The sequence below is a fragment of the Capricornis sumatraensis genome, chromosome 1 (assembly GCF_032405125.1).
Source record: "Capricornis sumatraensis isolate serow.1 chromosome 1, serow.2, whole genome shotgun sequence".
Classification (NCBI taxonomy): Eukaryota; Metazoa; Chordata; class Mammalia; order Artiodactyla; family Bovidae; genus Capricornis; species Capricornis sumatraensis.
Genome location: NC_091069.1, coordinates 179,505,858 through 179,526,909, shown reverse-complemented (window position 1 = coordinate 179,526,909; position 21,052 = coordinate 179,505,858). Strand labels below are relative to the sequence as shown.

The window sequence follows — 21,052 nt, the reverse complement described above, 5'->3', positions numbered from 1 at the left end:
AAGAGTCAGACACGACTGAGTGATTTTCACTCACTCACTCACTCAGTGCAGGACAGGTGGGTGTGAGATTTGGGATTAAAATCCAGGGGGCTGTTTGAAAGCTACTATATGGGACAGTTGCCTCTGCTTCCGTCTCTAGGAAAACAAACAAATTAGTTTTTAAAATTACACTGTGCTAGAGAAAACAACCCTCCACAAATATTCTGGCCTGTCGAGATCCCCAGGATAATACTCAGCCTGCTACTCCAGAACCCTTAACATGAAGCTCGCCCATGTGCACAAAGCTCTCAGAGTCGGTGATTTTTATTGCCTCACTTTTCAAGTATGAGCCAATAACCAAGCACTTATGGGAAGCAAACAACAACAACAAATCCCAGAGAAAACAGATACAGCTCAGAAAGGAAGCCTTTAAAACCTCAAAATTTGGGGTAACCAACAAGGACCTACTGTACACGTGGAACCCTGCTCATGTGGCAGCCTGGATGGGAGGGGGAGTTTGGGGGAATTAACACACGTATATGAATGTCTGAGTCACTTCACCATTTACCTGAAACTATTACAACATTGTTTGTCAATTGGCTATACACCAATATAAAATAAAAAGTTTTTTAAAAACTATAAAATTTTAAATTCTAGTATCCTAAGAGAAATCCAAGAGACTGCATCCATAAAACAAAAGTCCCTGAGTGCTAAATTGCTTCAGTCGTGGTGGCTCGGTGGTAAAGAATCCACCGGCCAGTGGAGAAGACACAGGTTTGACCCCTGGTCCAGGAAGATCCCACCTGCCGTGGATGAACTAAGCCCATGCGCCACAATTATTGAATCTGTGCTCTAGAGCCCATGCTCCATGACGAGAAGCCACTGCAATGAGCAGCCTGAGCACCACAATAAAAATAACCCCTGACCTCTGCTACTCGGGAAAAGCTCACACAGCAACACAGACCCGGAACAGCCAGACAAATAAAAGTCTTTTTTAAGAAAGTCAGATAGTGAAAAAAGATACTTGCAAAGAATATAATTTACAGAACATTAGTGTCTAGGATATGTAGAGAGTTCTTACAAATTAGTAATAATGAAAAGACGAAATGTCCCATCATGCATTGGTTGATGTATATGCACAGATAATTCAAAGAAGGCTCTAAACACTCAATAAACATTTAAAGATAAGTTCAGGTTCACTAGTTATCAGGGAAATATAAAATAGCTATGAGATATCATTCCATACTTTTCAGATTGACAGAAATTTAAAATTTTGATGTTATCAAGAGTTGGTGAAATTGTAGAGTAACGGGGCATAAAAAGAAAAGAAAAAAACCACTGGGAGTGAATGTTCATCAACAAGAGAACAGATACGTTGTGGTATATTCATTCACTATTATGTAGCTATTAAAATGAACTAGAGCCAAATACTTCATGTGGATAAATCTCAAAAATGTGAGCCCAGGAAAAAATTTTAATACTATATGCAAAGTAGCATTTATAGACAACCTTGAAAATAGGCAAAGGATTCCACTTGCTTAAAGAGTTGTGGGCACATGTAGTAAGAGTATAAAAAGACACCTAGGGATGTGAAAGATTCAATTTATTAATGCGGTTACCTCTAAGGAAAGGAATGAGAACAGGGGAAAGACAGAGACAGGAGCTTCAAATTTATCTGTTGCATTTTATTTGGTTAAAAAAATATCTAAGCAAATAAAGCAAAGTATAAAGATTTGACACCGCTGGTTAAGGTGTCCAAAGACATTCTCCACACGTTTCTGAATGTTTGAAGATAATGACCAGGAGTTTGGGGGAGATGTTTTAGTTGAAGGGGACACCAAAATGTAAACATTTTGTTTTATTTGCTATTTCTATTTGCTTATTTATCCTTTCGGTTAGAAGAGTGTCTGGTACAGAGGAGGTAGTCAATAAACATTTGCTGAATAAACACATGTGGGCAAAGGCATTGAGACGCGCTAGAACATGCTGTGTTCTAAGAGAGCAAATCATAGTAATAGCCAACTTCTGCTGCTGCTGCTGCTAAGTCGCTTCAGTCGTGTCCAACTCTGTTCAGCCCCATATACGGCAGCCCACCAGGCTCCCCTGTCCCTGGGATTCTCCAGGCAAGAATACTGGAGTGGGTTGCCATTTCCTTCTCCAATGCATGAAAGTGAAAGTGAACTCGCTCAGTCGTATCCGACTCTTAGCGACCTCATGGACTGCAGCCCACCAGGCTCCTCTGTCCATGGGATTTTCCAGGCAAGAGTACTGGAGTGGGGTGCCATTGCCTTCTCTGAATAGCCAACATCTATCAAGCCCCATATGCATTGGCCTGGACTATTTCATCCTTGCAAGAAAGCATGGCGGTTAGGACTAGAGTCCATAGTCCATCAAAAAAAAAAGTCTGAGTTTTATGCTGTAGGTAGTTTCAAAGTGTGGAGGAGTGGAAATAAATAAGGAGGCACACACACACACACACACATACACACATTCCCCTAGAGTGCAAGGTGAGCAGGCTAGATGGAGTGGGGAGCATGCCCAATGCCTGACAGCCTGAGAGGGGGGCACACAGAAGGGGACACTTTTAGTCTGCCAGGGCAGCCAGGAAGACTTCACCAGGAGGAGACATCAAAACTTGATCTTGAAAATGAAGTGCACCTACAAATGCCAGGAAGCCCCAGCTCTTCTGCTCCATATCCAATGGTTGTTGTTGGAGGATCTATTTCTCTGGAGCCTGAGCACGGAGCCTGACCACACAGGGCTGAGACCACTCACAAGTGAAGACAGACTAACTTGAATGTAATCACCCATTCCAGGATGTTTGGTCTCACCTTTAAATACAACAGAGGAAAAAAGAAGAAGAAAAACGACCAGCTCAAAGCTCTTTTAAAACTGTGACAGCAGTAATAATTGCTTGCCCTTTAATAATAAGAGCTACCATTTATTGAGCATTTACTGTATGCGGGGCACTGGGCTAAGTCATCAGAAGCTTGTCTTTAGTTCTTACAACAACTCTAAGAGGCAGGTACTATTTATCCCTTTCCAGGGATGAGGAAACCAAGGCTTGGAGATTTCAGGGGTGTTGCCCACAGACCTATGCAGTTAGTAGGTGGAGCTGGGATCCCAACCCACCAGTTTCTGACTCTTCTCCAGTCCATGCTTTAACCACTGGTTCTCCCAAGCAGACACCCAATTAAAGAAAGGAGGGTTTTACTGCCTTCAATTGGAATAAATGAGAATGTGATCCGAGCATAATAAACTAGAACCCAAGCTCATCATTACATGCATGAACACCTGTCACTGTCAGGTGTCCCGTACATGCTTGTGAAATGAGGTAGCCTTTAGTTCCAGGAAATGAAAACCAACCCAGTGTCGAAATGACAGACTTCACCCTTGTAGGACTCCAGCAGGAACTCACAGATCACGTGAACAAGCAGAGCGGGGCTCCGCGCAGCAGCCGGCGACAGTCAGGATCAACAGCATCTCCCAGCAGCACGCTGAGAGCCCTTGGAACGTCCCCGCTCCTCCCCCAACCCAGGTCCCACCCGCCCTGGTGCCTGCCAGCCCTTCTCCAGCTCCTAGGCACTCAGCCCGCACCGCGCTGGGTACCGAGCTCCTGGAGGGAGGGCTGGGTTGTCTCTCTCTCAGCCCATCATCAGTCACGCAAGCCTATCCATACTCTTGCGTGGATGGAGTTCAGCGCTCTCCCCCAAATCCTACAGGTCAGACATACGTAAAGTGAGAAAAAAATGGGAAGAAAAGAACTGTGAAAGAGTTCTGTTTTTCAGATAAAGGGAAAGAGAGCAACCCATCTTCTCCCCTAGGAAAACCCACCATCGCCGGATCCCACGCATTCTATTTATTCATTTTGCAAACATTTGCCAGACATCTACCAGGTGCAGGAGGGAGGCTGCAGTTGGCTGTCTCCTTCGCACCCACCCTCAGTTCACAGTGCAGAGACCGCCTTCGTCACCCCGCCCACCCAGCCACCCTCGACTGTGGGCACAGGGAGGGGCCGTCGCAGTCCGCGCTGCCAGGAGCACACTGTGGATAGGGAGACAGGCACAACAGACAGTCACGGTTTACCACTGTAAATGGTACGGGGGCTCAGAGGGAGAGGTGTCACTGAACAGGGAGAAGAGAAGGAGGGAAGGAGATGGCAGAGGAGGAAGAAGGAAGAGGAAGATAGCGTCAGCGGATCTGAGCTCTCCCCGGAGCCGCGTCTGCCAATACTCCGGTCACGTTTTAATTAATTGCAAGGTTTTCTCATCGCCTCAAACCAGAACTCTGTGATTAATTTCCGAAAGAGCCTGCCGAGTTTAATCATCGCAAACACAATGATCCCGGTAATTAGAGCCTGAGCGGCTAAAAGCAGAAAATAAAGACCCCAGAACAGGCTATGGTCCTGACTTTGGCCCTCAACCACTGGCCGGATCCATGACTCGGAGCGCGGGCAGACGAGGTCGCCCGCCTGCAGGGTCCAGAGCAGTCGGCCGCCGTGCGGCCCGGGCCCGTGACACCGCGGGGGCTCGGCTCGACCCATGAGGCCCGCGTGCCGCCGCAGCCACGCCAGGAACGGCCCCAGGCCACAGTCGCAGCGCCAGGGATTGTGTCCCAGCAGGACCTCCGCCAGCCGGGGCAGAGCCTCAAACGCGTCGCCCGGCAGGATCTCTAGCTGGTTGTGGTCGAGCTGGACCTCCTCCAGGCTGCTGAGGTTGCGAAAGAGAGCGCTGGGTAAGGCACGCAGCCGATTGCTGCGCAGCGACACGTGGCGCAGCCGGCCGAGGCCGCGGAGCAGGCCGGCGGGGAGGGAGGCCAGGCCTGTGGAGTTCAGGGCGAGCACCTGCAGCTCGCCGAGGCCTCGGAAGGCGTCCTCCGGGAGCGCGCTCAGTCCCGGGCTCAGCGACACCTCCAGGATGCGCAGGCCAGTGAGGTTGCACAAGGCGGCGGCGGGCAGGGTGCGCAGCTGGGTGCCTTTCAGCCTCAGCTCCCGCAGGCCGCCTATCTCCCCGAAGAGCACCTTGGGGAGTTCCTCCAGCGGGTTCTCAGACAGGGTCAGGAAGGTCAGATTGTGAGAATGAAGAAAGAGGGCGGAGGGCAGGAATTCGAGGCTGTTTCCGGAAAGGGTCAAGGAGCTCAGGCTTCGCAGCTGGTCGAAGGCGCCGGGGACGACGGAACGGAGGTGATTGGTGTGGAGCTGCAGCTCCGTCAGGGCCCGCAGGCTGTCCAACAGCCCCGACCCCAGAGAGACCAGCCGGTTCGAGTGGAGCAGAAGCTTCTCAAGCTTAACCTGGGCCCCAAACAACCCCTCGGGCAGGTGGGTCAAATTGTTTCCCGATAAATCCAACAATTTCAGGTTCCCCAGGTGTGTGAAGAGGCTAGCAGGCAGGAAAGCGAGTTGGTTTTGGTTCAGAAAGAGCTCCTGCAGGTGAACCAGTTTCTGAAACAGGTTTTTGTCAAGGCTCTTTAGTTCATTGCCGTCCAGAAACAACTGTTCCAGGAGCACCAGGTTATCCAACAGTGCGCCTGGGAGATGAGTGATCTTGTTGCGCGATAACCTCAGGGTTTTAAGTTTTATCTGGTCGTTGAACGTGCCTGGGGCAATGGCGGAAACGTGGCTGTCGGACAGCAACAGTCGCTGCAGGACGGTCATGCCACTGAAGCTGTTGTTCTGCAAGGTGCCGCGGCCCATTTGGAAAAGCAAGATGTGCGTGAGGTTGGTGGGCAGGCCGAGCGCGGCGATGCCGGCCACCGTGCCGCGCGAGCACTGCGCGGCGTCGCGGAAGGCGCACCTACAGGTAGGTGGGCAGGGATAGGGCTGCGCGCGCAGGAGCCAGAGCGCTGCGCACAGCAGAGCGCTCCTCAGCATGTCTGAAACGGCGTCCGCAGCAGATCTGTGGGCTACAAGCAACAGGGCAAACGCTCGTAATCCTGCATGATCCTTTCACCCGGATTATCACTGACTTTAAATGTTACCCGGATCCACACTACGTCTCCCTCTTAGCAGTGCTGATTTTTCCTGGGTGGTGAAAAGACATTCATTTTACACTCCGAGGTCTTGTCCTCTTGATTCACTGATTTTCCACTCTTAATTCAAATCGGTAAAATTAAAGCATTTGCAAGCTATGAAAAAGGTAATACCTTTAAATCTTTACATAGCAAGAACTAAAATAATCTTTCTCACAATCAAGCTTGGAGGGAGGTATCACAGAGCAGTGCCCGTTGTGAAAATAACCCTGCTCTTGATTTTATTACTTTTTTGGATTCACCTTGAAATTTTTTTTGAAACTATTTATAATTTAGCCAGGGGTGCCTATGACCTACAGCCCTGAAGGGAACAGCGAAGTCTGTTAAAATAGCAGCAACCACTGCCTGATTCTTTTAATCACTATCACGCTGTATCTGCAGTGCCTTCTTACTCCACTAACACAGGACCGGCTCAAAATAAGGAATAGTCTCAGCCACACTGGGACAAGTAGGTTAACAGTACTTCATCACTTTATGTCACACACTGCTCTCAGCACTGTATTTAATTAATGCATATACTCCTTACAGTAACCCTGTGAAAGTGAAAGTCACTCAGTCATGTCTGACTCTGCGACCCCAAGGACCGTAGCAGGAGGCTCCTCTGTGCATGGAATTCTCCCGGCAAGAATACTGGAGTGGATAGCCGGTCCCTTCTCCAGGGGATCTTCCCGACCCAGGGATCCAACACAGATCTCCCGCTTTGCAGGTGGACTCACTGCAGTCTGAGCCATGTGAGTTGGGTTATCCGTAATTAAAGGATGATGCAACTGAAGGCACAGAAAGGGTAAGTAACTTAACCAGGGTACTGAAGGCACAGAAAGGGTAAGTAACTTAACCAGGGTCCCAGAGCTAGAATTTGAAAGTATTTCTGATTGTGCCATAAATAAAGAACTATTAGTTCTAAGATGCTTAATTAAAAATTAGTACTCAAGGCACTGAATTGTCCATGAAATACACACAGTAATACTAATCTGCCAAAACAGTTTCCCACGTGTAATGTCAAATAAACCACATCTTGTACTAAATTTTACTTGTTATTTGTACAGACTAGCCAAGCCCTCCAGTTACCCACACTTAATTTTTAGAATATTTGGCCTTACCTGAAATGCTGCTGCACCCCAAAGCAACTGAATGGTTTAGAGCTTTGCATGTGAGCTGGCACTTTCCAAAGGAAGAGAGGAGTATCTTTGCATCCTGAAGATAAAGACTTTCCCAGAACAAAAGTCATGGCAAGAGCCCTATCGCAGAGGGCATATTCTGGTTTTTTAATGACAAATAAATGACAGCTATCTTCAAACTTTGAAAGAGACTGTATGTAACCCAAGTCCTGCTGCCAAAGCTGAAAGATGAGCAGGAGGGGTGCAGTTTCTTCATAAACGGCACAGTATGACCTGCTGATGTGTGTCTAGTGTCACACAGAAGGATCATTGCAGCAGCCATATATCCCTGGTTGGTCTACACTTCCTCGGGACCTTGCTTCATCTGCTACTTCACTACGATTCTACTCAGGTTCCCCTCTGCCCCTTTTAAGAATAATAAGGTTAAGGACATTCTCAAGTGCTCCACTCACTTTTTAAAAGTATTTTCAAGTATGTTCCCTAATGGCCTTGCTGGGTTGAGGGTGTCCACATGTTCAACTGAACATAGAAATGTCCAACTGCTCTGCAAAGTAGTTGTACCAATATATGTTGTCACCTACCATGTTTAACAGGTCCTGTACTTCATCTCTACCCATGCCTTGAAATTTTTTTTAATTTTTGCCATTCATATGAAAGAGTTGTCTCAGTGTGGTTTTAGTTTTTCATTTTCCTACTGAACAACGAACTTGAGCATTTTTCACATTTTTAAGGGCCAATCTTCTGAGAAATTTGGGTTCTTCTGACCATTTTTCTACATGGAAAAATGTCTTTTAAAAACTGAATTGTAGACATTCTTTATGTATTCTGGATATTAATCCTTTGTGGATTATAAGTGTTTGTTGCAGATATCTTCATCTAATATGTGCTTTGCCTTTTCACCTCCTTTATGTCTTTTACTGAACAGAAGTCTTAATATAGGCAGTTATTAATATTTATGATTTGTTTTTTGTGTCTATCAAAATAATTCCTCTCCTCACAAACCAAAAAACTTCTCATATAATAACTACATTTTAGAATATTGTCCTTTGCATTTAGGTCTTTCTTCCATCTAGAATTGATTTTTGGGTATGATGTAAGTACAATTTATTTTCCAATAGATCAGTTGTTTTGCATATATATCCTTTCTTCCCTCAGAGCTACAATGTCAGCGCTGTCACAGATCACCACTGGATGAATGTGTGGTCTGTGTTCTGGGCTATTTGATAATCCCTGTGCCAACACCACACTGAAATATAAAGCCTGAAAATATCCAGCGTTTTATCGAGTATGAAGTAGTAGACATTCTCATACATTGGTGGGAATATAAATAGTAGCAAACTTTGGGGAGGAAAATTTAATTGCATCAGCCAAATTTTAAATATACATATTCTTTGTCCAATAGTTCTATTACTAAAAGTACACGCTATGGAAATGCTCATTAAGACATCTACACAAACATTTATTTGCAGGGTTGTAATAGAAAAAAGGAGATCCAACCAGTCCATTCTAAAGATCAGTCCTGGGTGTTCACTGGAAGGACTGATGCTGAAGCTGAAACTCCAATACTTTGGCCACCTCATGTGAAGAGTTGATTCACTGGAAAAGACCCTGATGCTAGGAAGGATTGGGGGCAGGAGGAGAGAAGAGGACAACAGAGGATGAGATGGCTGGATGGCATCACCCACTCGATGGACATGAGTTTGGGTGGGAGTTGGTGATGGACAGGGAGGCCGGGTGTGCTGCGATTCATTGGGGTTGCAAAGAGTCAGACATGACTGAGTGACTGAACTGAACTCAATAGGAAAAAAAAAAGCCTAAATGGCCATCAATAGGGAAGTAGTCATTTATAGTACATCCATGCAATAGGATGCCTTGCAGACTTTGAAAAGAATGGATTTTAGCTGCAACTACTGATGTAACTTTCTAAAATACACTGAATGACATTAAAAAAGGGCTGTGTAGCATATAACATGGGGTTCTACACAAATGTGTAGGATTTTTTAAAACATAAGCATGTATGTTTTTTCTAGAATACACACAAGAAACTTTAGTATTCCCCCTTTGAGAGAAACTAGAGAAAAGGCGACTTCCTTACATACCTGTGAGGCTGCAATTTATTCAAATGTGCTTAATGTCACTTAAATTTTTTTTAATGTAAATATAATTTGGAAGGGAAAATGGCATTATTTAAGAAAAAAAGGAAAGAAGATAGTTATTTAAAAATACTGGGAAAAGCCAGTGGCGGAACTGCAAAAGAATAAACATTAACTTCTGGAATTATTGACTAGATGGTACTGCAGAAGTGGTCTTTCTTTTATCCTGGTTGGGAAAAAAAGTCCCCCAAACCGACACTGGCAGGTTTAACAGAAAAGCAACTGAAATCTATTTAGCCTTTGATGTAGCCAAATTCAGGCAAAGCCCATTAAATGCTAAACTGACTGAAATTACCTTCTAAGGCATATAGTCCTAAACCACAGGGAAAGCCACTGCCTATCCCAGGTGTTGCGGGAGGCCCGTCTTCCCACTCAAATCAAGGGAAGCAACTCCAGAGCCCGAACCAGCTCCCCAACAGGACGTCTGCCGTGCACATACACGACCACACCAAGTGAAAGGCCCCCTTGCCGATCAAATGCCGGGAGCCAGCCCTGGAAGAGGTGCTGTGGATCAAAGCACAACTTTGAGTCAAACTCAGGGGAAGCTTCCTTGGCCTATTTCCCCAGGAAGATTTCCAAGAATTACCTCCAAGTTTTATTTTGAAGAGAGGACATTATAATCACCCAAGGAGGGAACACTGGGCACAGAAGTTGCAGACAGTGGAGGAACACTGAATTCATTCAATGAACAAACTGATGAGCCACTGAGGACTTTGAGCACTGAAGTAATGACACCACCAGTGTTTCCAGTCCTTTGGATTTTGAATCCACGAAACAAGTCAGGAACCTTCTGTCCTAAGTGGAAGCTTCTAGATCAAAGTCACAGAACCCTGGCTTACAGGGTTTGGCCATTCAAAAGCAGGTTGTCCACCGGAATGATATGCTTTTCTTCCTCCAATGGGGGGGCTGGGGGGGGGGGGTAAGATTCCAAGGCCAGGACACAGCAGGGATCTCTCTGTGCTTGGAGAGTAACCACAACCCCAACTTGGCATGGGGACAATCTCATTCAAACTCCCAGGACTCCCTCTGTCCTCTCCTGCAGTATACACCTGGAATTGATGGAGGGGGAAGAGGATGGAGAGACAAGCACAACTGTACCACCACCAGCAGGCTGTGGTGCAAGGGACAGGATCAGCCCACACTGAATGGAAGGAACCTGGGCTCAAACTAAGTCTTACACTAGGCAATCAGCCACCTGGCTCACAGCAGACACACAGCTCCTGCAGAAGCTATGATACAAGGAAAGCCCTCCTAACCCAAACAGAAGGCCAGGTGCATCCTGCCCTCTCTGGGATTCCTGTGGTCAGTAGTTAGTTCCAAGGTTTCCCACTCCATGGAGTGCTCTTTTCACATCCACGGGTGCCACCTCACCTCAGGCTTACCATGGCTTACGTGGCATCAGCTTTTAGTTTGATCTTCCTAACTATTAATAAATTCTGAGTCCCCAGTCTTCTATTTCACCATTTCCCTCCGATCTCCTGATACTAACATTTGGTTCTACAATGCATCTGACTGATGGGTTACCATGGACTGGTCACAGACATGTGACATGTGGAAAGCTGCACTGTTTTCTTGAAAAATTCAAAGTTAAAAGAAGAAATGGGGGAAATATTAAGCAGGAAAATAAATCCAGAGTGGGCAGTATTCACATAACTGAAGAGCAAACAGATGTATATAAAGACACAGAAAACAAGAAATGTTATATCATTCATTTAAATCTTTATTGTGACCAGCTTCAATCAAAAAAAAATTCATAAGGTTATTTACAGTGCTGAATGTACAATTTGAATGTATGCCTTTTTGACATCAGGGTACCATTCTTGAGCAGCAATACAATTTTAAAAATATAAAGATGCAGTATCATTTCTGATATAAAGTTACTTAAAAAAATCCAAAGTCTTAGGGAATTCACAAATCATAACAGAAAGTAACTATTAATTTAATGTGCACATAATTACCAAATCTTAATGCATTAAAAATGTGTAAATGCCCACAGACTGTACAAAAATTAACATTTTGTTAAAAGTTCCCAACCACCTCCCACCACAAATATACAAAAGTCTATTTTCAGATATGTCAAAACTGCATGCGTGAAATCTTAGAATGTTTTCTAAAGCTGGAATTCTGCTCTTCTCTGGACACTGGATCCATAGCCATTTTGGGAACAGAGTACATAAACGCTGATATAATTTTCCATGCCTTTGAAACTGTGCAGTTATTTTCTTAAACATGGGAAACAAAATAAATAGTAAAAACTGCAACAGTTTTATTTAAATGCAAGTAGAATTTGGAAAGCTTTCCAATGTAGGGATTACAAAACTAATATAAAAAGTTTTTATTTTATTGTTGGCTTAGCCACTTTTTATTCAAGCATTATTTGCAGCATTGCTTTACAGCAGTTGGTGCTAAAAGTTACAAAACATATAGTTACCACTATTTATATTTGAGGGAGGGAAAAAAAAACTTTAAACAACCCTGAGGGAGACACACATTAAAAATCTTGTTATTTATTTAAAAAGTTAAAAAGTTACATATTATTTAACAATTACTTTTCTGGACATTTCTGTCCTTTAAGTATATGCATAAATAAAATTTAAATCAGCAATATTTATTAATCTTAATACTTCAAAATAATATATGTACAGATTTTAAAATTTAGATCTGTATACACTCAAATAATTTAATGTGAAATTCAGAATCGAAATTACTATGTAATGGTGACCTACAGAGAGAGGAGGACTCTATCTATGGCACTGAGCAGGACCCACACCTGGACTCACAGACATTCTTCAAATTACATTCTGGAAGCCATCCAATAACAACCTGAACAACCCACCTTGTCTATATTCAAATCTAACCTCCTACAAATGCTTTGTCTACCTACCTAAAAACCTCATTCCTCTGAAAACAATACGGGAAGATGTGATATAAAACCCTTATAAAATCTAAAAGTTAAAAAAGGGGGGAGGGTGTCAAAAATATAGCTCTTTTATGATCATGCTCTTAAGGATGTTAAATACAATCTAATAATTGGATTTTAAGCTGCTACTTAGCAATTAATTATATGCTTCAGTATTTAAATCAAAGGATACACTCATATATATTGAAAGTGAATTGAATGTGGAAATTATAAAATGATTAAAAGAGTAACTATAGAAAAAAGTGCTAATTCACAGCTCAAGAGGTCTAAGATGCATAGCTTCATAGAATCATTCATGGAACAACTGTTCTTATCATCTAATGTGTATTAATATAGTATCATACTTTTTGATGGAAAACTTCGATTATATTTTTGTAAGAATCATCAGTGGCCATAGCAGTAACAGTGATCCTGAGTGTAACTTACATTTTTCTACAGTTACCAAACATCATCAGCTCTCTGCAGCATAAAAAATTAGAACCATGTGGTTCTACGGTTCTGGGTAACATGTGAGCAAATTGGTAAATATGTATCAGGAAGATAATGATCAGTTAGAAGCAGAAAGCACAAGCATGCTACTGGTCAAGGAAGAACAGAGGATAAGATCATACAGTCTTAGTAGTTTAGTAGCTACTTTACAGCAGTATCAGTTTTCCTGTTTATCAGAACTCCAGGCTTTGCCAAACCTTAATTTTGTTTAGAATTTAAACGCTAACCAGGAAAAACAGAAAGGTGAAAAACATGTTCCACATTTCTTTTGGCTCAATGAATGTTTTTTTTTTAACTTCATTTTTTTTCTCCCAGAAATTTCCACAACCCAATATGTTCATTTGCAAATACCCAATCCAAAATAGGTACGCTCTGACCTCTGGCGCCACCTAATGGCATAAAAAAAACTCACCAGGTTCATACTGGTTTGAAAAAAAAGCAGTCATTCAAAGCCGCTCATTTTATAAGCCTCATTATTGACAGGTGAGAGACCTACATCAAACCTTTAAAATTTTAAGAGGGAAAATTCTAACTCCAAAACTAAAACACAAAAAACCGAAAGACAATTTTCCTATGTCTTTAGGTAATAAGAGATGTAAATGAAAATAAAAAGGCATTTAAAATAATATAAAACCTGAGGGGGGAAAAAACAGGTATGAAGGTATATTAGAAAGATAGACCTACATCTACTGCCAAAAGAAATAAGCTTTCCTCCTACTGAAAAATATTTAAGCATATAACTGAAGCAGATTACACTACTGACACCAGACGCAGCCCAAGATGCACTTAATAGCTTTGAGGGACATCTCAAGAAGGCAGTAAAGCACCTTGCTGATAGAAAAATAAAACCCAGGCAGTCTGTACAGAAAATATAAAACCATAAATGGAAATTACCTGAGTTGTTCTATAAGCAACACCCTAAACTCACTCCTAACTCTAGGCTATCAAAGGGAACTGGTGTATGTATACAAAGTTTTCTTTGGGAGAAATACTGAAATCAAATGAAAACAGGCTTTTTACCTATTTTCACTGGAGGCTAATTAACACCCATTTTATTTATCAATCACAAATTTAGGGACTGTATATAAATGATGACTTTTTCTAAAAAGGAGGCTGTGAAAATAAATTTAAAGGCATAAACTAATAAGTCTTAGAAAATAATATCTAAACACCTTTCAGATACCAACTTTCTTCTCTACCCTATAGAGTATTACTGAGGGTAACAAGGAAGCAAGTTCTAGAAATATAATATTTAGAGTTACTGAATGAAGGTATAGGACTTTATAGATAATTATTTAACTGGCAGGCCAATTTCTTTTTGTTTCTGTTTTTTAAAAAAAGCTCTCAAATACTATATTGGAAGGGGGACAAACTGAAAGGGTGCCACTGTGATGCACAGGATCAGATAAAGTCCTACATTCACACTCTCCTCAGTACTGCTACTAGAATACCACTGAGACTGATTCACTGCTAGGTTATGGTGATGATCTGACATGACCCATTCTCCTTTACTAAAGCTTTAGCTTCTGTTGTTGTTTGAGGTTTCGGTGGCCATTCCGGGTCAACCAAGAGCTCCTGAGCCAGATACATGTACTTGGCCTTTGGCATCTTCTTCCTACAGTTCAGGGCCCAAGACAAGCAGCATTTCCCCCACCAATCCAGTGACTCCTAAGAACATAAGCAAAAAAAAAGGGACACCCAGTAAATTAAGAGCTGTTGTTTTTAACAATTTTGTTAAAGCATAGTTCATCAGCACAGAAAAATAAGAGGAAATGACTTCTGAGCACAAGAAATACATGAAAAAAAATGCACTTAAAAAAGGCAGCTTTCAATTAATTAGGAACATTATTTTTTTTAAGAGTATAGTTTTAAAATTATCTATGTAATTTACTTCATTTTATTTAGTTCTATGTTCCTATCTCCTCTTGTATGCATACACATTTTAAAAATAACTTGTATACCTGGAGGCTATGATTCCATTACATAAAACATCTAATGTATTGAGAATAACTTTAAACTATTCAGAAAGAGAAAAAATTGTTAATATTATATGAAAGCCCCAAACTATCTTTTGGTGCTACTGCTTCTAGCAACTTAACCACCTGATCATTTTTGGAAGAAAACGGTGTAAACATACCACTGCTACTGTTAGTATCACCTTTCAAAGTATTATTTAAATATTGTTAGGTCAAAATCAGAGCTTAGATCATGTTTAATGTCCATCACTTCTTTTAAAACGACATTCTCACTAACATAAAAAAACAAATTTATTTTATGATGGTTTCCCCTTGGTGCTCCACAATTGGAAACAGAGGTATAAAGCAAGTACTATTTCTTAGTATTATTTCACTATAAAAAGCTCTGCTGTCACAGAAATCCTTCTGATCAATCCTAATGTTTTTACTGAATGTGATCTTAGATAGTTCTTGGAGAACAAGAAAGCAGAGTTCCTGGTTACTGCACAAAAAAATATAAATTCAATACAGGTCCTCAGAATTTGTCTCATTGAAACTGGAAATAAAACCAAATGAACTATACTGAAATCTGTAGTTAGATTCATCTCTAAAGAATAGTCAATTCTTAAATTACTTTGACTGTTTCTTCTACAAAGAAAATTTAAACCCTAGGTTGTTTTGTTTTGCCATCAACATATAACCCAGGCTACAACCAGGTGTAATCTCAACTGAAGTAAAGATGACCCTTGAGCAACATGGGTTTGAACCTGCGCAGGTCCACTTACACGTGGATTTTTTTAGTAAATAGTATAATACCACATGATCCATGCTTGGGTGAATCTGAAGGTATGGAGGGACCCCATTATCTGGGCGTTCTATAAATTATATAAATCATGGCAGATTTTTGGCTGAAGGGAGGGTCAGTGACCCTAATCCTTGCCATATTCAAGGATCACCTGTAAACTCACATAATGGAAACAATGTAACTGACAAAGACATTCTAATGTTAACTCTCAAAATAACTTCATGATCGAGAAAGACAAATTTGATGTAACACAGATCCTGAAACATAGGTTTCTCAATTGGCCAGTGGAGAACAGCAAAAATACTTTAAAATGAAAACCTTTTAAAAATTTCATACTTTTACCCGGCAGGTCTCCAGGACCTACTACTCTCTCCTCCTTCAAAACTGGGGACGGGCACGCGGCAGAGCACCAGGAACGTAAGGCACCACGGGAGACGTGGAAGCCGCTCAGTTGTGTCTGGCTCTTTGCAACCCCATGAAATACACAGACACCGTAACGACGTGCTTTTAAAGGCCTTCTAGTTTACTCTGTCAACAAAATACAGTAAGCTGCACCATTACCAAGAGTTTAAAGGCAAAACCTGTGGCCTGTCACAAGTAAGCTATATTGAATTAGTGGTAGGGTGGGTGAGTGGGGATACAGATTTGAGGATTATTTATCTAGTAGCCTCTATATCATAGCTAAAAACAGTTATTATCACCTTAAAGGAAATCCAAAGGAAAACATCTGCCTTAGAATACAGAAGAGACTAGACAGAGGATTCTTCAGGTGATCCAAAGAATAATAATACAGGCATATGCACGACATACCTTAATATTTAATATAAAATTATGGTTCACCACTTGGACCTATCTTTTCCCCAAGATTTGTTCAAATTCTTCAATCTAACTACAGGAAAAAAAAAAATCACTGTTCCTAAATCAATGTGAAAGCTGTCACTTTTTACTTTACAACAAATGACATGGTTAAAGGATCACAGACAAGGGTGAATGGTGAAGGAAGGTGACTTTAAAAAAAAGAAGAGAGGGGGACCAGAAACATATATGCATTATTGCCCAAATGAGCCAGCTAGGCTGAAAGCAATGCATAACAGGCTGAATTAAGGAAAGTCACAGTCAGGTGTATTCAAATGTAAGATACACACACACACACACACAGACACACACACACACACACAAATTAAATTAAATCCATCATTCCCCACCAGTAAAATAAGGCAAGCAATAACATTTTAAACAAATTCCATTGCAAACAGAATCACAACTGAATAGTATTCATTTTACATTAAAGTGTATTAAAAAAAAAAAAACCATGCCCCTATTAAAAGCAGCATACACTTGTTATAATAAATTAAGTCCCATAGAACACTAGGGATCCCCCCTCCACATTAGATTCATATTTTGTTCTTGAACCCTCACCTCCCCTAAAGATTATACACAAAAATACACCATAAGCAAGCATAGACTTGTTAGTTTACAAACACAAACATACCACAGACATCCTCAAACAATCTAATTCATTGGTAGAGAAAATAAAAGGTGCTACAGGCATGGCAAAATGAGAACTAAATCAAGGGAGAGAAGACGGTGACAAGAGGACAAAGGCGAGCACTGTGCAAGGAGAGAGAAGAGCTGCATCACAGGGCTAAGAGTGTGTACCAGGCCTCCCTAAACATCAAGGCCAAGTCCCTGAAGCAGAACACAGGAGCCCCAGTAACAGGAGCCTGTGACTTGCTGCTGAAAGGAAAGGTTGAATAACCAAGTGTATCCCTGAGAGAAGGGAAAGCAGCAACTGCAGCCCAGCAGAGAAACCACAAAGAACTTTCAAAAAGTTAAAATTCTCCTGCTTTTTAGAAGACCAGTCCAGGCTGTTCATTCCAGAACCCCAATCCCAGCTTACTCCTAGCAGTGTCTTTTAGGAAATGTTTTCAGGGGTAGAAAGTAAAATATAAAGCTATGCTATGGGGAAAATGTTGTAATGGTACTGTGGTATGCATATAAGTCTTTTGTCATACCAATCCTGAATATAAAACAAAGACAATCAGAATTAGCATTCTATCTAAATAAGCTCGAATAATATCCTAAGTGGCATAAAGACTATGGCTGACATCTGGATTTTTTTCCCTCTAAAAGGAAAACAAAATCAGGACAAATTCTCAGGCATTATCAAAATACCTGATATTAATGACTTTAATTTTACATCCAGCACTAAGCAGCCTCGGTTTATCAGACACAAGATACACACAAACGCTTCTTTAAAAGAGAATATGAAGCACAGATCTTCTCAAACACGGGGAAAGTTGCATAGTAAGCCACAGGTGATGGGGTCCTCCACTGAACACTTCTCATTCAGCAGAGGAAGGGTTGAGCTCAGGCATTTTGTGAATGTCCTTGCTTGAAAATCACTGCCATTTCAACAATCATTTTTCCTTTACTTTTTCTTTTTGGTCAGAGAATAAGTATTAATATCTGGGGCCACTAAAGGTCACTGTAGGAAAAAAAATACTTAGTTACATGTAAGTTTTAACTTTGATTATTTACAAATGGTTTATTTAACCATTTGATTCAATTTGATTCAATGGACATTTACTGAGGCCACTGAGCGTTAATAAGAAAAAAACTAATATTTTATTAACAATAAAAAACATGGGAAATAAATGACTATTATATAAAAACCTTACCTGTATCTAAATTAGGTTAGCTGCATGAATGTTCAGTGGGCAAAAATAAATAAATAAATAAAACCCATATCTAAAATATCTACTATTAAATAAAATGACACCTAAAAGTTTATTTGGTTTTTCAAGAATGTTCAAGCCTCTGCAGCCTTTCCTGGACCCAGATAAAGGTGAATTTGAATTCCAGTTCTAACACCATTTCCTCATCTGTGAAGACAGCAGTATCTTTAATCTCTCTATCCCAATCTCTTAGGTGATTGTAACAATTAGAGAGAATTTATACAAAATACCTCCCAGTGTCTACCATAAAAAGTAGGTACTGAAACAGAAGCTATTGCTTGTCTCCATTTTGTCACTTGATTGTTATGTCAGTTTGCGTCTCTATGGCCCCATAACATGAGGCAGTGTGGCATAGTGGAAAAGGCATTCCTCTTGAAACGGAAACCCTGGCTTCAGCTCCCAGCTCTGCCACTCTCATAAGCTGCATAACCATGGCAAGCTGACTGAATGCTCTTTATGTATTAACCGAAGTTAGAAACACCTTAAGATTGGAAGGATCTGGCGGCGGGGTGGGGGGGGGGGCGGTGAAGGGGTGGTGGTGGTGGTGTAATTATTTCTGCTGAGTCTTACAGGAATCTGACTAACTGATGGGTCTCCAAGAGGCACAAATACGAACGGTGAGAGTGAACTACAAACGCAAGTGTCAGAAGATGAAAGCACAGCATTCTGTGCTGAGTTTCTAAGAACTCTCTTTACTAAAGCCAGTAATTTAAAAAATGCTTCCTTAAATCATGGCCCTAGATAATGAAGGCCAAGATTCTTGTCTACTCAGTGATGCTCAGGGCTGGTAAACATGTGGGCCTGCTGGAGCCACCTGCTCTAGACCACTCTTCTACCTTCACTCCCCGCCACTGCACTTCAGAGGTGCAGCTTCACATGAGAGGCACACACTCCTAAATACAGTAAGGACACATACTTACTTATAAATTTTTAGAAAACAGATATAACAAATGACAGAATTTTCTGCCACTTAATTTTGATTGAAAAGTGAGGAGGGCTTTCCAATTCAAATGGTTTAAAGGAGCTTTATGCTACCCACTTTTCACTTAACCAGGGTATAGTTCCTCTTCAGAATCTGCATTTCCTGTTTAGATTAATTGTCGGAGATCTCTTTGGAAAAACTAAAAACTCAACAGAAATGTTTCCTTGGGCCAAGGCTTTGACAGTACAGATATTTTATATGAGGACTGATGATATGACCCAGACTTAACCCTCTGAAGTAATACAGTGAGGTAACCAGGACCGAGGAGGTCTTTCTCAGGACTTGAGTCTCTAATACAGCTCTGGTCACACTACTGGGGACAACTGGGTATTACACTGCATTGAGAAAAAGAAGCGAAAGCAGATTCCAGACTCATCACTTTCATTACAAAACTATCCCTACTCATCATCGAGCATGAGAAGAGGAAATGGTGCTCTATAGGACCTCTTATAAAGTGATCCTGTGATACTATGCTAGGCACCAAGCCTAATGAATTACCACAGTAAAGGTCAGAACATAGCTGCTCAGGTAAAAGAAGGCTAAAAATAAGTGAGTGACCCATGCCAGGGAATCCTCTTGAATTCGGAAAGCGTCTGTGTGGCTTGAGATGAGTAAAAGGTTTAGAACTCATGTGTATAAACCGAACCTACAAATAGCAATGGGCAAAATGAGGGAGTTGTCAAGTTCTCTGCACTCAGTAAGCTGCCTCAGTGCTGTGATTCAATGGTACTGGTTTAAAAAATAAGACTAACCTATATTTTCTGTCAAGAATTTCAACATCCTAACACAAAAAAATTGGTTTTATTCTGTTTCCCTTTCCTTTTTACCACAAACAGTAAAAAGTCCTAAACCACGGTTTGCATAAAAATGAGCACTCTCTGTGAAATTTTTTCTGAATGATGAGAGATTGGGGAAACCCAAAATTAAGGTACAGTAACTAACAAGGAATCAGAAATAATTCCTCAAAATTTTGACTTTTGAACACTGATCCATGAAGAACCAATCTCCATTTCATAACTTTATTTACATCCATCTCATTTAGCTTCTAATGGGACTCTTTATAAAAACCAGAAACAAAATTAAAGCCAGACAGAAATGAGAAAATTAACTCTTACCACTGAGGACAAGACCTTCACACACTGACATGAAAGAGATTGGAATGGAAAAGAGATTTTGAAATTTCTGAAGTCCTAAAACATCTGTAACAAATGCTTGCCATGAATTTTCTAGGATGTCTTTACAAAAAAATGAAATACCAGGCACAGAGGGAAAGGTTGAGCAACACACAACGGAATACCATCCTACACATCCTACACAATGCAGAGTACACAGCTGATGAGAAGAACTGAGTAAGGGCTGGTTTCCAACCTGTGGTGGCTGTGTGGTGGTGAAGCGACATTCTCCTTGTTTGTCTCGACTGAACACAACTTTCCAAAGGACCATGTCAAGGAAGAAATTCTGAGAGACAGTCCAGTGAGTTAAGCATGAAAAACAACTACATCATTCTTTATTAATGCACACGTTTAAAAAAGCTCTCACAATGCAGAAACATTAGTGAAAAACATGATTTGGTTTTCACACAGAGAATTTCAGTTAATATTGAAAAAGGATAAAGAATAACAACAGGACCTTTATAACAAATATAAATCATCACAAAATTCTTGGTAAAATGGGGTCTCTAAATTTTCTACAGAATATGGCTTTTATATGAATCCTCAGGCCTTTCTCATATTATAATGCTTTATAATCTGAATTTTTTTTTGTAACAATGAATTATTTATATTTAAATATACCTATGTGAGCATGATGAAAAAGTAATTCTTTTGATAGTAAGCAAGAATAAATCAATGGAGATTAGAAAGGATTCCCCAGAAATCTGTTTTTTA

At 41.2% G+C, this 21,052-nt stretch overlaps 2 protein-coding genes across 4 annotated transcripts in view; both read right to left on the bottom strand.

Annotated features, from left to right (window-relative positions):
• Window positions 1-4,228: 4,228 nt before the first annotated feature.
• GP5 (glycoprotein V platelet) lies at window positions 4,229-5,848 on the bottom strand. The gene has a single exon (XM_068988935.1). The coding sequence runs from the start codon at window positions 5,846-5,848 to the stop codon at window positions 4,229-4,231; it is 1,620 nt and encodes a 539-aa protein (XP_068845036.1).
• A 5,172-nt stretch (window positions 5,849-11,020) lies between these two features.
• The window catches only part of ATP13A3 (ATPase 13A3), a 63,502-nt gene continuing 53,470 nt past the window's right edge, over window positions 11,021-21,052 (bottom strand). For 2 of the 3 annotated variants that reach the window (XM_068981456.1, XM_068981463.1), the window contains 2 exons: window positions 20,535-20,624; window positions 11,021-14,354 (listed from right to left, as the gene is read on the bottom strand). In XM_068981456.1, coding sequence (XP_068837557.1) covers window positions 14,157-14,354; window positions 20,535-20,624 — 288 coding nt within the window. In that variant the 3' untranslated portion in view covers window positions 11,021-14,156. The remainder of the gene's footprint in view (window positions 14,355-20,534; window positions 20,625-21,052) is intronic. The other variant, XM_068981470.1, reaches the window with a different exon arrangement.

Bases quoted from the DNA above. Each gene is read 5' to 3' on its own strand.
- GP5 (XM_068988935.1), bottom strand. From the start codon at position 5,848: ATGCTGAGGAGCGCTCTGCTGTGCGCAGCGCTCTGGCTCCTGCGCGCG.